This window comes from Numenius arquata, chromosome 9, assembly GCF_964106895.1.
Source record: "Numenius arquata chromosome 9, bNumArq3.hap1.1, whole genome shotgun sequence".
Classification (NCBI taxonomy): domain Eukaryota; kingdom Metazoa; phylum Chordata; class Aves; order Charadriiformes; family Scolopacidae; genus Numenius; species Numenius arquata.
In genome coordinates, this window is record NC_133584.1 from 6,535,996 (window position 1) to 6,554,208 (window position 18,213).

An 18,213-nucleotide genomic window follows, 5' to 3' on the forward strand; every position below is an offset into this window, starting at 1 on the left:
TTTAATAGGACTGGGCTGGAAATTATCTGTTAAACTCCCAGTTGTACCATCTAACCAAAGCCTTACACAAACATGTGCTGTCGCTACACCACCATCCCCCTGAGGACTGTGCCACTGCCCAAAATTAATAGTAACCTGGCAGTTGTTGTGTTGTGCTGAGAAAATGAACATAGGTATAAATATCATACATCGTGGCCTTTAGAAGTTATGTGAGACATCTGGATACTTTTGCCTGACTAATGCCACAAACTCTTCCCACCCCTCTGCAGTGAGCCGCGCTCCAGAGAGTTGGAGCACCACAGGCCTGCCTGGTGCCCCTCATCAGCTCTCTCGCTAATTAGGAGCGCCCTTCTGTCCAAGTGGAAAAGAGGGAAAACAACAAAGTGTTTTCTTCCAGACTGGGGGAGAAAAAGAAAAAAAAAAAAAAGGTTTCATCCATTTGGATTAGATAAATAAATATATTTTGGTAATGTTATTTAGTGCTAGTATGATTAACGGTGTTCTACATGACACAACCACTAATAAAGCAATTTTTAAAAAAATTGTCTCCATTTTACAAGATACAAACCTTGTGGTCTTTCCTCAAAGTGTAGGATATCCCCATTGTGATTCCTCTGAAGTCAAAGGAATCACTCATTGGTTGAGGCATCAGCAGGAGGGTCTCAGGCTCTGGCCATACTGCAGAAAGCATCACAAAAGGCTGACAGAGCCCATCCCTTGGAGGAGCAAAGGGTTGGAGGTCAGAGCTTTGACGGGGACTCATCACATGATGATATTCTCCAGGAGCCCTTACCATCCGATAATTTTTTTTTTAAATCTACCTGTAGCTTCATTAAAGCAAGCAGGCATATGTACTTGTGGTGCAGTGACCACTTAGTCTGTGGTATCGGTTGTGAGTTTGGCATCTTTGTAAACAACATAACTCTGCTTCCAACCCCTGACTCACCAAGATCAACCGCTGATCCTATAGCCCCATTGATGTCTTCTCATCCAAGGTTCAGAAAAAATGGAAAAAAGGATTTCTCTGCCCTGTGCTGTCTTACTTCCTCTCACCTGGCAGAGAAAACGTACATAGGAGACAACACAACCAAAATTTACAGTGCCACAGAAAAAGCAGTTCATTATGTATTTCTACAAGCACAAAGACATTATTAATTGCATTCATTCCTATCAGGTTTTATACCCATGCTGGGTTGTACCAGCTGTGCTGCTGGTAGCCTTCACATGGCTGCTCTGAAGCCACCTGGGGTACAACCACACCAGCTTCAGCATCTCCCTTCGTTTGCAGTATAGACATGTGCAGAACCATCCCTCACCCCCAGAGCTACCCATGGGGTGAAACATCTAACAGTATGCCTCTTATTTGATGCTGAGCAGACTATTTACATAATTCTTGAAGGCTTTGTAACGCACCTGTAGAAAATGTGTAAGAGACATGGTTATTGTTGCTGTTGCATTTGCTCTAAGGCCGTTCCTCCTGCCTGCTCTCTTGTGCCCATGGCAACACACTGTAAAACGCCATCCCATGAAAAACAGCTGATTGCCGGTACTGCCCGATAGCTCCAAGGAATCATGAAAGCTAATAAAAAATGATTCACATTCACTTTCTCCTCCCTTTAAACCAGCTGTTTAAAAGAAAAGGGGGCCAAATTGAAAATGAGCATCAGCGGTTACAACCCGGGTGAAGTCAGTAAAGTCGCACCAGGGAGGAACAGGTCTTTGTCTGATTTCAATTCATGCTGCTGGGGGGGAAGCAGAGGGTGCAGCGGCATTATCATAACTTTTCATTAATCTCAGTGGGCAACCCATTCCGCTAACGAGACCCATGCCAGCAGAATGCCAGCCTGGTGTTAACCTGCAGAAGGCACTGAGGAGGAAATTAGCTTACCAAGTGTCTGGTGGGGTTGCTGTTACCCTGGTGAGAGCAGGAGGGAGGCAGGCTGGGCACAGAGAGGCCACCTTCCCGCGGCTACACACAACGGGGAGAACAGGAAATCCTCTACGGGGTGAGCTGTAGGCAAAGGATCTTGCTGGGTTATCCACAGAGCTGGTCGGAGGGAAGCCAGCGGCAACCGAAAAGACAATTAAGAGCAATAACACACTGCTCAGGTGAAATTAGTGCATGCTTCCTCTCAGGGAGCAATATCTCTGTGAACAGCTTCAGCCAGGTAGAACAAATATTTGTCTGTCTAGAGGAAGGGGTTACCGGGGACTGGAGGTAAAATTGCATTTCAGCCTGTGAATCTCTTAGTGAGTTTGGGCTGGTATAATTCATCTGAGTTAGACAGCTAAAATGATGTGGGTTTTGTTTTTCTTTTCCTCTAGAGAAACACACAACGTGTTAACCTGATCCATTTACAAATAGAGCAGCTAAATAGGAACACAGTGAAAGCTTGGGACAATCTAAGCCAGCATGTGGTACAGTTAGTGTTTACAACACTCATTAGGAAGGTAAATGATGCCTAAAACTGTTTTTGAGAGACTTAGAGAAAATTTTTCTTCGTGGATTATATCAAAATATAACTTAACATTACAAAAGAACTTCTCTGTTAAATGGTGATACCACAGCAGAATGAAAACTATTTGCAGTTCACTCACAAAAATGAAGTGAATATTTTACAGGTACTTTATATCATGAATGATTAAAAAAGTTAGATGATGAATTACACTTTTTTGGTGCAGGTGTATGATAAACCATCTGTAGAAGTAATGCTATGTGAATATTAATAAGTACACAGTGAACTAGTATTTTATTTCAGGCTATATTGATCATATTAATGAGAATGGTAATGTATGTATGTTTATTATGATTAACAGAACTGTGTTCAGGTTCTTGCATTTTCCATCTGAACCAAATTAACTTTTCCTTTCTAAAGTTGTTAAAGATGAACATTAAATATACAGAAATGATCAGTGAATAAGCTCCTCTAATACCCTCTTCACTCCTATGTCAAACCTAGTATACTTACTATAAATGTAACAGCAAGTTACAGGCAACTTCCACTGAGCCCAGGATTAAAAAAAAAAAAGACTCATGAACTTCAATGAGAGCACATATGTATAAAGGTAGAACAAGAGTGACTTTACTAGACGTTGAGCTGACAAAGATACTCTGTTTTTTGAGTTAATGAGAAAATAAATCTGGCTGCCTTAAAGACATATCTTAACAAAATAATTAACTATAAATGAGCTTCTGTACCACTAACAGAGTAGAGAGAGTCCAGCCTATAACTTCAGGGCATATGCAAGGGAAAAAAAATAGCTAAAATAATAAAACAAATTCTATTTACATAAAAATTTAAACACAGGTGGTTTGGTGTTTTGGGATTTTTTCTCTCTTGCTTTTCTTCTCTAGGAGCAATTCAAATAATTGTATTCCTTAATTGCCGTAAGACTTGCTCCTGCAAGCATTAAAAACTGTGTAGAGAAGTAGCTAGCTTCTTTCTAAAATATTCAGTGAAGAAGCTCACGTTCTCTCCAAACAATGAAGAAGGTCTTCCCTGACTAGATCGTATAGATAAGGACAAAGGTCTAAGAAAAGTGATTAGTCTTTGACAAGGTAGATGCATAAGACAGAGGTCCATTCTGAAGATGCGTGGCCCAATCCCTTTCAGGACATACCTTCAGGCTCCATTGACAGCACTGAGGTGGGCAAACCTGGAACCTACTGAAGAAGATGAAAGGGCAGAGGTTTGAGGAATTGATAAAGATGATAGGATGGAAGTTCCCAAATTTTGAGCTTTGTTGTGCAGTGTATTGGATTCCTTTCTGCTCAGTAAGGATATTCTCACAATGCTTTCAATTTTCCACATGAATATTATTAAACTTTGAGTTTAGTGCAAAGAATAGGGAATTTTACAGCTTATCCTGGGCACTGCAATTCTCATCATGAAGTTATTAGCAAGAAGGAATGAATAGTAATTGTGATAGAACAAGGAGGTTATAAGAACATAACTTGTTCTTACCAGATCAAAATTATACTCCTGTGATCTCTCTGTTTTGCTGTAACTGGGAGCTACTTTTTGACTTGGGAAATTTTCAATAATGGAGCTAAGAAGGAAATTGCTGGACATTTCTTTGAACAGTAAGCTTCCTAGAAATGCAGAGAGAATGCCATAATCAGCAGGTTAACTTATTTCAAAATGCTGTGTTCATCTGACAGTTCTTTCAATCTTTTTTTAGTAAAATACATCTGTAGCCATTGTGTAATCCCCCCACCTGTAAATTATAATGTGAAATGTCATGATTTATTTCATAGCATAAAAGCTGTTAAATGAATACTGACAGCACCATTAGCGTTCTGATCTTGAACTGAAGTACAAGTCAGCTCTGCTTAAGTCATCATTCTCATGAGCCACAAATAAATGTGCAGTTAAAAGGGGTGCCATAGGTTAATCAGAGCTGAATTAGTAAAGAAAAATTAGTAAAGAAGTGAGCAATTCAGGAAATGACATGCTGAATCTCTAACATCCTTTCTGTAAGCAGCCAAGGCCAAAGACTCTAGAATACCAACACATGGGGCAAAAAACTTGATTCATTCTGAATGAACTAAGAGATACTGATATTATTTCAGCAGCTGAATCTTATGCTCTGACTGCTCCCGCCTACACCCGGTACCTTGATCCCACTCTTGGCAAGCAGAACTCAAGTGGGCTCCACACGCCCTGGACTCCTCTCTGGCCGCTGCCTTCTGGGACGAGTCCTGGTGAAAAGTAAAGTAGAGATAACCAAATTAACTTAGCTAATAATGTTCTTAATTTACCCCACCAAAAATCATCAAATACTGTTGTTCTGCCCTAAACCCAAGATTCCTTGATATCAACTTCTAGAAAAGGAGTCCTTCTGCTTGCACTGCAACAAAATGTTTAATTTTTATTTTAACTTCTTCTGAGCTAACATAGATTCACACTTAAAACGGTCACAAATCATCTGTTTTTCCTGAAGATCATATTCCATCTCATTTATTCCCTATGCAATGCTCCCCATTTTGTTCTTTTTCTACACATTTAAACCAATTATTTTTTCTCTAGTCATATAGATACTACCTATTGTCCTTTTTGAAGGGGAAAACTGGGTGTCTGTCCCTAGAACCTTATGAATTCTGTTGTATTACAAATATTTACCGCAACTATTTTAACACTAACAGCTGTGATCCTTTAACATGCAGAGCCTGTTTTATAAAGGGCCAAGCACTCTGTACCTCTTCCCAGTTTCCAAAAAGATTTGAGATTGCTTATGTTTGGCATGCCACTGATGGGACTTAGCATACTTCAAGAAGGAACTCTTCCTTCTTAATGAGGAATGATTGTTTTCTCTCCCAGTATAGCTCTCATCCAAAGTTAAGACATTATTTGTACCTTTACTTGCATTGTTATCTGAGCTATTTAGTCCAGTCTATTTGTCTGTCTGAAGGGATCAGCAACATTCAAAATAAAACATTAACTAAACCTCCCAAGCTGGTTGGTTTGTTCTTAAATCATTCATAATAATTTACAGCTTCTGTGAGAGTCTCCAAATTCAACAAGTATAGTTTCTCTATGGTCTTTTATTAATTTTTTCCCTTAGGTGAACCCAGAACACCCCAAAAAAGGAATATAAATACTTCAATTTTTTTAAAATAAAGTTAAATCAAGTTTACCTTCTTTTTCTCCCCCACTGTGTTACTTACAGAAGTATACTTCAGTAGTTTCAAACTAACATACTTAAGCTGATGTAACTGTTAAATAAAAAAAGAAATAATACTCTACCGATGTACTGAGGTAATTCCTCATTCCAAATGAAGTGTTTCTTTTCTCATTTAGAACTCCAAATGGGACGCTGATTAATGGAACAAGATGGCCAGTCTTCACCAGTACTGAACAAAAATATTTGACATTAAATACTGACACTTCAGAGATACTGACAAAATTACGTGCTCAGCAATGTCGATTCTGGAATATATTTTTTCCCAAAGTCCTGGAAATGACAGGTAAAAATGCATTTATAGATGCCTTTATTTAAACATTAATTTAGGATCATTTACTTGATGTTAACATGAGACTTGATTTTAAATCTTTACATTCCAATTTGTAACTGAATTTCCACGAGATGTTCAGGTGTTGGACAACAGCATCCATGCTGTGGTGAGGGTGTACCTTGAAACATACCCTGTGCTTCTAACCATGGGCTCACCATCTTGTAACACCCTCTTATGCGCTAGGACAAAGCCTGGAGACAGGCCAAAGCTCAGGACTTGCGCACCATAAAACTTCTCTGCCCCAAAGTGGAGAGGCAGCCACAAGGTGAGATATTTGCAAATCTCTTGTTCTCAAGCTACCCCCGTGTGAGGGTCAACACTGTCTGGGTCTGGGTTCCTTGGGGTACTGGCGAGAGCAGGGAAGACATTACTGAAATGGAAGCTTGCACTGGGATTTCTGGAAGCTTTAGAAGTTCTGTATAAATTTCACGTACCTAAAGTACATTGTAGGGTGTTATATTGGGATTATATTATCTGTTATTTATGGGATTGTATTGCTACACAGCTAATCCACAGAGGATATGAAATGTATTACTAGTGCTGCAAGGGGATTCTGTTCTACATCTCACATGAGAGAGCCTTGTGTTTTATTTCTAGAGTGTCAGCCATTGACAACAACCAAGAGACTTCAAGACTTGCCTATGCAAAATAGAACTGGTTTGTGCCTGACTGTGTATACAATGAGTTTATGAAATCTCACTACCCAGAAAAATGTAACAGGCTCTTTGAAACTTTAAACTCAGTTGAACACAAAGGACTCAGATTTTCTTTAGAAGCCCCATGCCACTTTTTTTGCAAAGCCCACCAAACAGACCAAGCCTCTGTGCTTCTGGACTTCGAAAGGAATTGATTTTATAAATTGATTTTGCAGTTTTGGAACTGCATTCTGAAGTTTGACTGGAGAGAAAAAAAAAAAAAAAAAAAAGAAAAAAGTCTCATTTCAAAAATAGGATACACTTTTAAAATGTTAATTAGTAATTTACAGGCTTTCTGTAGATTCATTTTGAATGTTAGTCTTAAAAATATGTAAACTTTCATGGGGCACAGATGATTCTTTCTGAAATAATTTATTCCTTCCTCATTTGCACCTATAACTATTATGGCTCAACTTTTATCCCCTCTCAATTCAATAGATGTTTTTCAATTAAATCAAGAGAAGCAAAATCAGTAGGTAAAATGAATAATTTATAAAGCATACTCTGTGATTTAAAAAAAAAAAATAAAAATCACAGTATACCAAATTATGGATGGATTTAAAGGAGGTTTCTCAAATTCTGATGAGCCCTTTATGCTGAGCCAGGAGAACTGAACTGGTTTACGTATTTTTTTAACCTGTCTGTGAACCCCTGTTGAGTAATGTGCATCTTACAAATGGACTGTGCGTAACCAAATGTTCTGTGGTGGAGCAGAAGAGAGCACATCACCAGATATAGTTCAACACATCTTGGCAGGGCAGAGGAGTTGCTTTGCATGGTCCTGTGGTGTGAGGGATGACGAAGCAATGCTTTTGATCTGCCAGGAGACATAAATACATCACTTTGCCATATTCTGTAATTTACAACATAAATTTACATAATTTAATTAAAAGAAATTCCTGAGCATATTCTTAGTAAAAAGGAAAGAATCATCGCGCCTGGATCCTAACATAGGAACGAGACAAGAATATTGTCAAGAAGAACTGCTGCTTTGTCATGTATCTACATCTAGCAGTCCTTGAAATATTGTAACAGAAATATGATGCTTTTGTATTTAAGTTCCATATACAATCTTATACAATTACGAAGAAACCTTTAAGAGTCTGCTTACAAACATGATATAATACCTTATATTATAATTCTTTTCACTGAAATTATATTTTGCATTTTCTATCTCCTTTTATGCCCAAAGGACAGTGCATGCCATAAATACGTGTATTTCCTCATTTTGTGAGGGTCTATCTTTTCTATTACTTCTTCAGTTGAAATATTCTTAGAAAAAGAAGGTTACTTTAACATGATATAAGATGACAAAGAACAAGTAAGGAAATTTTATGTTATCATTATTGTAAGTTATAGTTCAAGTAGGGTTCAGATAGACAAAGTGGAATTGTATCAGGTAGAGCCTGAAGAGAACAATCAAAGCAACTTATGTTGCAGAAATTGCAAGGGGATTTCTCATTGTGCCAAGAGGTCAGAATTTGACATGGATGTGCTTGGTAACGAACCACTTGTTTAGTTACTGATCCACTCCCAGCATGAGCCTTGCTACCCCCTTGAGGACTTCTCGGCAGGTAATGGCCAGCTCCAGATGTGTTCAGCATCTGAGCAAGCCTGTTCCCCTGGCAGGCTGGGTAAGACAAGTTTCTTGAGGCAGTTAAATATACGAGAGAGGAAAATATTTAGTCCCTGACATCTTTAAGGTTAGCTATTTCCCATTCTCCTCAAGCAGCCAAATCAGGTATGTTCCAGAAAAATTGTCATGGATATGGATTGAGAAAACTGATAAGAGAAAAATAAGCCTCACACACCAACACAACAGTAACAGCCACATATAAGATACTGGCCTTTATGCCTCTAGAGTACTTCCTATGATTTTGGAACATTTCTCAATGTCTTCTCCTTCAATTTCAATATCTAAAAGTATAATCAAAGACATGAGTCAAAATGTGTAGTTTTGTGTCCAGCTTGATAATAATCACTAGTCAGGCAAACTGGACCTAGACATGCCTTACATGGGCCCTTAATTCCAACTAGACACAATTTCTACCCAGATTTCAGCCCTATTGCAAATGCACTGAGAATACCCTCCATTCCCACTCACCCCAAGACAATGCTGGGAGCATTCAGCATTTAATGTTTCATTCGAGTGTGTGACCACTGGGACAATCACCGCATTTTCTTCTGATGACCGTTTCTAAAAGAAACCCACTGGAGGGATAGTAAACAGTAAGTGACTCTTAAGTGGTTTTTAGAGCAATCATATGTTAATTATAAAAGCATATATGTTAGACTCTACCTCCTTAACACAAATGTTTATGCATCTAGAGCTCAAACTATTTATATAAGCCTGTTTCTTTTTGATTATAGAAACCTCCAGGCAGCCAAGCTTTCCATTTATTGCTCCATTACTATTTTGGTATGCCTAATACATATAATGCATATTTTTCTATTTTATTTGATGTTACTGCATTTTATATCATCTATAGAGAAATCCAACATCAAAGTAGGTAATGTAAATACATTATATTTTAAAACAACCCTAAAAAGATTTTGAATGTGGAGGCAGAGAAAAGTTCAACTTCTTGACCAGTGAATAACAAAAATAATTGTATTTGCTATGATCCTCCAAACAGCATCTGGATTCTACAGAGCTAAATACTCAGGGTTGTAATAATATTAAAATTGTGATTAATTAGAAAATTCACCATCAGAATTAGTTTTCAATTTCCACAGAGCTAGATGCTGCACTCATTATGCGTGCAGAAAAGTGAACTAGTCAAAAGTAACCTCAGAAGTACTATTGCAGCTACCAACAAAGTAAGATTTTACTCATTGCACCTATGGGCAATACGTTATATACCTTAACAATCTGATTTCTCTCTAACTCTAGTACCTTGTATCCCAGGTCAGAGGAGAGATAACAGCCTTTACAATATTTCATCTCCCAGAGAGCTCTATTGACTTTTGGAAGAAGAAAATAAAAAAATAAAATTAAAAAATTGTGAGGTTTTTAAAAATACATATTTAACACTGTTTTGGTTAAATAAGCATTGATATTCACAGTGTGTGGTTAAAAAACATTGAATAAAGATACCGAAGTATAGTTACTATTTGTTTCCTCCTTTCTGAATATTTGTGTAGAAACTATCACCGTGAGAATCTACAGCATAGATAAGCTTGTAGCATTTATAATACTAATGAATCAAGAAGTTGCAAGTATCCACATTTATGAGCTATCGAGAACAGAAAAATTAATTCTAACTTGTCATCCTTTATTAATTATAGTGTATCATAACAGTTATATGGCCTTTGTCCCAATCTTAATGTTAATGCACAAAAATACATTTAAGATTAGCACTTTATTGGCACATCTATCAGTTCAACAAATAATGATATGGAGATACTTTAATGGCATTATAGCAAAGTTAAATTTAAGGGCTGTATGCCTGTGTGGAAAGAAAAGAAATGCCAGCTGTCTGCGCTGACACTGCCAAAAATTAAAAAAAAAAAAAAAAACAACACACACCACCTTTCATTTTTTTGGTCTGTTAAACTGGGACCTTTCTGAGCACTGAAGTATGATTCATTGCCTACTGAAACCTCCCCTTTTCTCCTTCTAAACTTCACTGGGCTTTGCATTAGGCTAATTGGTATTACTATAAAGTTTGGGATTGCCTAAATGACTGCTTGTAGCAAAACAACTTCACTGTATTATTAGCTGACTTCCGTAGTGCTGCAGCACATTGTAGTATCCCAGTGCTCTGAGCTGTAATTATCGGTCAAGTTGAATTCTCAAATCTTTTTTTTTTTTTGCCTTCTAGCTGTCAGCTCATCTAAGTCATGGGTGGTTGCTTCAAAGAGATTGATGATGTTGGTGATAATGGGATGCATTGACTTGTGACTTCAATTTGGATCTTATCACTGCAAAAAGCAAACAAATGGGAATCCAAGTTCTTATTTCAGTGTTTTCCTTCCCCCTTTTGTCTTTTAGATTCATAACAGTCGCTACTTTGAATTTCTCGTTGTCCGCTTTCTCTAGCAGACCCACTTCTTCACCGTGATCCTTAAGAAGCACTGAAATGCCTCATTAATTTATACTCTAGAACAACGACTTTTAATTGAAAATGTGTGTGGTAGAAGTATTCCAGTTTCTAAAGTCTTTGGGCAGACTTCAAACACATCTAAACCTGAATGATTAAAGAAGGAACAGGATTTTTTTTTTAATTAATAAGTGAAGGCTTTGCCTGGATAAATAAAACTGGATACCTACAATCAAGAATAAGACAAGAAATATGATTGAGGCATTTTTCTTCAAATAATACTAGTACTAGTTCATACACTAAATTATCAATCCATTTGATATATGTGGAAAATTTGGCTTTACCCATGACCCTGGCTACATCTTTGAATTAAGAAATATATAAAGATGGGTTCTTAGAGTAAGGAAAGTAAAATGCTGTACATGTCCTCTCCCTGTAGTTCCGAGAGTCACATCTGCATAGCTCAGTAATCAAAAGGTGGTTTTATTGTTACCAACATTTACAAATCCTCTTTGACTTAATGACAATTGCTGCCTGCAGAAAAAACGTAAGAATGATCTGAACTTTTCTTTGATCTCCAATGTAACCAAGCTTATTTACATCTTTGAACTGAGGGAAAGGAGTGTGGTTAATTTTTTAATACTTTTTCCTGCATTTCTTCTTCATGATTTCCCTTTTGACTACAAGCAGAAGTACAGAACCTCCCCAAGAAAAAGTATCTTGTTTTTATTTCTGGTCTAACTGAAACCAAGTAATGTAAACCTCATTTCAAAGTCTCATTAAATTGCCATCTGGATTTCCACACCAAAAAGGTTTGGAAATGTTGAGCTAAACTGCAGATAAGCAACCAAATTACTGAATGCTTCTCCAAACTAAATCTCTGAATCTGTTAGCTCTCTTTCCAGAATATTTGCTCTACTGATGTGTAAAACACAAAAGTATTTCATTTTCACATAACCAGTTAAACTTGCAGTGCTGGCAGATCATAAAAAAGGGGGAAAGGGTGTATTTATGGAGGGAAAGGGCCTATGCTTTACTGCAGCAGAAGAACATAAAGTCAAAAGAGCATAAAGAAACCATGGAACCGTTATCTCATGAACACAATTACCAAATTTTTTTGGAAGCAAGCTATGTCAATATGGACACTGAGATAATTAGGTCCAGAATGAATAAAGGCATTCATAGATCGTAAATGGTTTCTAAACTTTAAAAAAAAGTCTACAACTGATCCAAAATAAAAAGCCACAGTACAGCCTACATACGTTATCTATCCTTTACTTGTTGTATGAGTTGTTCCTGCAAGGTCACTGCATTTCTCCCTAGTGCTAATTACCTTTTGGGACTGGAGGAAGTGATCCCTGTCTGTAAAATACTTTGGGAACCTTGTAAAATGATATATTTTTATTACTCTTCTCATCCTTGCCCTCAGCTCTGATGCCTATAACAAATTTGGCAATAAATATTGCCTTGGGACACAGGATTAGTTGGCAAATGCTTTATAGGCTAGAACAAAAAAGAAAAGGCAAGATGGTTTCATGTTGACTTAATACACATTTTACAGTACCCTTCTCCAAACTCGTGCCCCTTACACTTTGAACTTCCAGATTTATTCCACAGTGGGTAAAATCCTGTCCATCCATTGAAATCCATTAAAACTAATGGCAATACTGTTGTTGCCTTGAACAAAGCTGTGATTTCACTGTATCTTTACAAGCATCTATCTCAATTTGCATATCGTAGTCTTCGAGCTAAGTAGGTTTCGCTGTAAAGTATACTGAGCAAAAGTAGTATTTTGAGGATTTAAAAAAAAAAAAAAAAGGCTTTAAAATTACTCATTTGATGGACAGAAGTATTATCCAAAAGCAACAAGCCCATGCATAAGTATATTTATTACCCTGCAATATGCCAGAATGATATATTTGCAGTCCTTCTTTCCTGATGTAAAGATAAAGTGTTAATCACTGAATTTTCAGTCATTCCAGGTTTAAGAAAAGAAGCAAAAGACCATCCTATAATGTATTTGGAGCAAATGACATTGATAATCAAAATTATTTTTCAATTAGCATATAAAGAGATTCAAATTTAGATTAATGTAACCCATTTCATGTTTTACAGGAAATATTGATGAAGCGGAACGAGAGTGGAAAGCAGGATTCCATCGCTGGAACAATTACATGTCAGACTGGAAAAATCAATTTAACGATTACACTAGCAAGAAGGAGAGATGTGCAGGCTCTAATTAATATGTTTACCCTTTCCAGTATGTCCGTATTACTGTTCATCAGGCAAATACACAGGTAGCTTTCTAACACGTCTAGCATTAAATATGTTATGCAGATTAAAAATTTTATGGATATAATTTTGATTCCCCAGATCTTTCATTTATATTTTACCTCATATCTCAATAAACAATATAAGGCATCCGTATCCTTTGAAGCTTCACTGTGTTAAATAAGACTATAGAGATTAAAGTCTGAAGATTAATGATGTACATATTATAAACACTAGCTGCTTAAAAATCACACTTCAAAGAAACAATGTAATCTGTTATAGAAAAATGGATTTTTTTTTTAATAGAAATAGCAGTGTTTTACAGTATTGCCATGCAAAACACAATCAGTTTTGATCTCTAACTGCAATGCCACCACACTTAAACCTTGCTTCAGACATAATTTAATTGACATAAACATAAAGAGATAATAACTTTTCTGGACACACCAAATGATATTTGCTTGTTAGATCAAAAAGTTTTAAGACTGCCATTAAAGCCTGAATCATTGCTTCTTTATGGCCAAATCTGTAGGACAAAGCCATAGTAGGCGAGTATTCAAGTAAGTATTGAAGGCCTAAATCATCAGCACTCTCTGTGCAAGTCCAATGGTGAAACAAGCCAGAAAAACTGATGTCTCTGCTTCTGCTATTCTCATTTTTCAAGGAGTAAAGACCCACAGATTCACGAATTAATGAACTCACAACTTTCCCTGCTCAGGCACCCACTGTCTTTAACTGGTAAAAGTCTCTTCTACAGACACAAGCTCCAATTATGATTATTTTTTTTTGTCCACTAAGTTGCCTTCTAATCAAGGCACAGCCCCACATTTAGGGGGCCGTGACTGACAAACCTGCAGAAGAGCATCGATCTGTGCATCAGCAGGTTCACCAGAAATCAGCTGTGAAAGCCCTGCTCAGCCAGCCAGCTCTCAGCAGGAGAGTGGGACCTGGCCACAAAGCCCTTGCTCCTCTTGGAGAAGGATAGCACTGCAGAGGGACATTGGGGCATTGGTGGAAAGGACTCAGCTCTTTGACATAGTAAAGCGAACTGTAGTTGCCATGCAAGGAGGGATCTCCTGGACCCCTTTCTACCTGCTTGAGCTGAATCTTTTTGAAGTTTCTAAAAAAAACCTTGGATAATTCTTCCTCCCACTTCTTTGCTTCTGGATGGGGTTGGAAGTTGTATGCCTGAAAAACACCTTAATTGTCTGCTTTTCACTGGCCCAACTGGGAAGAATAAATGCCAAAAATTTGATAAACATAAGGAGTATGTAAAAGCAACAACCCGTCTCATAAATAAATTATCCAGAAGCTTTCTGTAAATGCAATAGCATTTCAGTGCATCTATTTTCTGTTCTAGTGATTGCGATCTCTTGCAAAATTCCTTCTCAAATTGAGTAGACTGAAGAGATCTAGATCATGAACAGTGTTCTCTTTCAGGCAATCATTTTGACCACACCGGATCCCTCCACTGAAAGGATTTATTTTTGCAGAAAGGCCAAATTCTGCCAGAGATGATGGCTTATCATCTTTTCAGGTATTTCTAAGAGACTACAATTATTTCCCAATTAAGTTATGGAAAACCACCTTTTAACACAGTATGTCCAAAGACTCCAATCAAACCTGCACAATCAAAAAACCTGGTCATTTTTGAGCAAGCTGATTAAGTTATCTTCAAGTTATCTGGGATTAAAACGCCCTCTTTATGCAGCACTTTATGCTTATACCACAGGTAATTAACTCATTACATACATTAGCATAGTTACTGCTACTAATAGTTGCATGGAGAGCTGTGTCAGACTACAGTGTATTTGGTATTTATCGGATATTCATCAGATATTCCTCATGCCAACAATAAGGAAAAAAAGCCCAAACACACACACGGAAGAATGAACTTTCTGCCCACGGCACACCCAATTTCATTTATGTGCTGTGCTTCATAGACATGTTGGGTGCTGATCTGCCACAATGAACCTTGACAGCACCAGCAACACCTAAGCACATTTAAAAGCAGCATTTGTCTCTTTTGATATCCTCCTCTTAGCTATATTTCAAAATCTGTATCATCAGCCTAATCAATGGGAAAAAAAAATCTAAGCTAATTGAAATACACAAGTAACCTTTGGGAAGGGCAGGTTGCAAAGCAGTTTATGAAATACTTTGCTGGAAAGGTGTCCTTTGTCTGTATGTGCTGTGAGCCCAGCTGGCTAAGGTCTATTTGAAGACTAATATCCTTTCCACAGTATGCATACCATGCCTGTGACGTTCCTAAGAAGGAATAATGATGGAGGGAAGAGGAAAGAAAAGCAGAATAAAATAAAGGTTAAACCACTTTTTGAAGTGTGGTTTTACTGATTATCTTGGTGCAAATAAATTGATAGCTTTGTATTTTTTCATATGCTGGGAAACAATATCTCCATTTATCATTCATATGAAATCAATATATCATGTAGCCATAATTCATATCCCACACGTATGCAAAATAGGAAAGCCTTAAGTACTTGGATGTAAGTGGCTAAGGTAATGAAGAGAGAAAAAATGATTAGTCCCCATTGTGGGTAGTTTCAAACTAAAAGGCAAAGAAACTTGTGCTGGAAATTGTTTGAGGATACCATGTCATTGCTTAAAATGATGATTACATATTAGAGGGCTATCTCACCCAGACCTCACTGAAGATGTAATGTTGTTAATTAATGTTTTCTCTTGGCTCAAAAGAGGCAAGAAACCAAGGTTTCTCTGTGAAACCAGAGAAAATGTGTTGATTCTTTCTTGCCATTCTTGATATCCGAAGCAAGAATTCTGAATTTAGTCCCAGACTTGCTAAAAGAGTATAATAAAATGAACTGCAGTGCCAACAAAAATGTTGGCTTTAAACCAGTCATCATTAGGTTTATAAGCTAACAGCATGCTGATTAAATTACAGATATTTCACACATATTTTAGAGATAGTCATAAGAGGACTGAAGTCAGAAATTTCTCAGGAAAACTCTGTTTAATTAAAATCACCAGTTTTTGCATTTTAAATGTTTTGTAGAAAAGAATTTTGGTTAGATAAGTTTTCAGTAAAGTTAAGGATTATTTGAGTGAAATCCCATCTGTGCTCCTGCTGGAGTATCAAAAACTGAAGGAGTTGGGATGTTCAAGGCACTTGGTGTTGGCACCCTGCTCTAGGTCTAGGGCTGGTCTGCATAGCTGGACCAACCAAGGTTGAAGCTTTCTGGCTTTGAACAGGGGCCCTCAGACCCCAAAAGTGATCTCTAGCGGAACTAAGACACCCACCCAAGGTTTCCAGGCTTCCTCCTAGTTGCAGGTTTTACACTCATAGCTTGGATTTTTGGGACGGGTGCCCAGGCCTTGCTGTCCTAAGCCCTGGCCATTGCTCTAGGTTTATATGATAAAGCCAAATTTCTGTTTAAGTGGGACCCTGGGTTATTGGCCCTCTTTGGTCACTAGAGGCTCAGGCTATTTATGGAGCAGAGATTACTGCTCTGTAATCACACAAATATATGCACAGGATTTAGGTCTTCATGAATAAACAACTTGTATGTGTCTCTTCATAGCAAGGAGCAGAGGGAAATCTTTGTCAGCTTATAGTTGGAAAGGTATCTTTGCATATAAGTCCTCTTTTTTATTAGGATTTTAAGTAGAGTGTTGGAGAGAAATTTATTTCAGATTATGAAACACTGATGGAACTGTCAGAAAAATGTATATATATTTCATGATGTACAAGCTTAATGTGACCTCTTGTAGGCCTCTCTAATGTTCCTGTTCATCAGCAAGCGATTTGGCCCATTGTCATATGCAGATATCACATAGATTAATCCGAACGTAACAATAACAGTGGAGAGATGTATATTAGCCTCTGTCAACATCGTAATGTTGTCTTCTCAGGCTTGATTACGGTTCATGCATTTCTACTGGCTCAGCACCAGTTCTGCAACATCAGCAGCAGCTATTTAGAGGGACATAATAAACGTCACTGTACTCCAGTTACACCTGCAGTATGTCCAGCTAGTAAAGAGCAGCCTGTGCTGCCACTGCCAAGTGCCAGCCTGTCCACAGAGGGCTCTTGCCCTTCCTTCCCCCCTTGTTGGGGGAGGAAAAAAAAAGGAAAAAAGAAAAAAAAAGAAAAAAAATAACAAACAGACCCCCCTCCCCCCCACCCTGCAAACCACCTGGGGAGAACAAAAAAACCCCAAACATCAACCCAAAAAACAAGCAAAGGGGGGGAGGGGGGAAACCCCTAAGAAAAAAAAAAAACCATCAACCATAAAAACCCCACACAAGCACTTTTGCCCCAGAATGATGAACAAATGAAGGGCTTAATACTGTACACGGAGGTACTAAGTATCCCGGTGTCTCTGTTCCAGCAACTCCAGCCAAAAAATCCTCCCACTGAATTGCAAAATAAGTTTAGGAATTTGACAGTGATTCAGAATACGGGGTGAGGAATGAGACTGGCAGGTTTGGCTCTGGCTCGGGGGCTGCTATGGAAAACGCTAGTGCCAGCTGACTACTTTCTCGCTGGCTTTTCTCTTCCAATCCGTGGAACTACAGGCCTTTGCCAAAAGCTCTGACTGCTCTTGGCTAGCCAGCCAGTCAAAAACCCAAGCACCTGTGTAACAGATATGTGCAGCTGTTTATGTTTACCACGGCTGATCCATCTGTAGTACATGCCACATGCCTGTTGATTTACTCTGGGTGGATTTGGAACAAGAATCCATTGGGGGGGAAAAAAAAAAAAAGTTCCTGGCTGAATTACAAGTATTTATCTCTTTCTCATTGCTCTGTTTTCATTTGTCCTCATCTGTCTAAGGTTCTACGTGGGTTTTCTACTGCTAGGTGATTGCTGCTATAAGAGGGTGAAGAAACCTCTTTTTAAAAAAAAAAAAAAAAAAATCTCTAGCAAAATAGAATATTTTAGACTATTTTAATACTGTATCTTTGGGATCTACAAAAGGTATTTGGAAACTGTGTGCACACGGTTAATATTTAGCAACCTTGACTTGGTTCTGTGAGCCGAGACAACCACTGCTTTAAAATCATATGTCTCAGAGAATATGCACCCATGCACACATAGAAATATAGGTTCATCAGCAATTGCCTCTCGGCAGTACGTTTCCAATCTTTGGAAGCAACATGGAGATGGAGGCTCATATGTTACTGGGTTTGTATTTTCAAAGTGTAT

The 18,213-nt window shown here is 37.9% G+C and overlaps 1 protein-coding gene across 3 annotated transcripts in view; it reads left to right on the forward strand.

Annotated features, from left to right (window-relative positions):
- Nucleotides 1-13,180, forward strand: part of BCHE (butyrylcholinesterase) — a 35,264-nt gene extending 22,084 nt beyond the window's left edge. For all 3 annotated transcript variants that reach the window (XM_074153617.1, XM_074153619.1, XM_074153618.1), the window contains 2 exons: nt 5,802-5,968; nt 12,870-13,180. In XM_074153617.1, the coding sequence (XP_074009718.1) occupies nt 5,802-5,968; nt 12,870-12,997 (295 nt within the window). In that variant the 3' untranslated portion in view covers nt 12,998-13,180. The remainder of the gene's footprint in view (nt 1-5,801; nt 5,969-12,869) is intronic.
- The last annotated feature ends 5,033 nt before the right edge of the window (nt 13,181-18,213 follow it).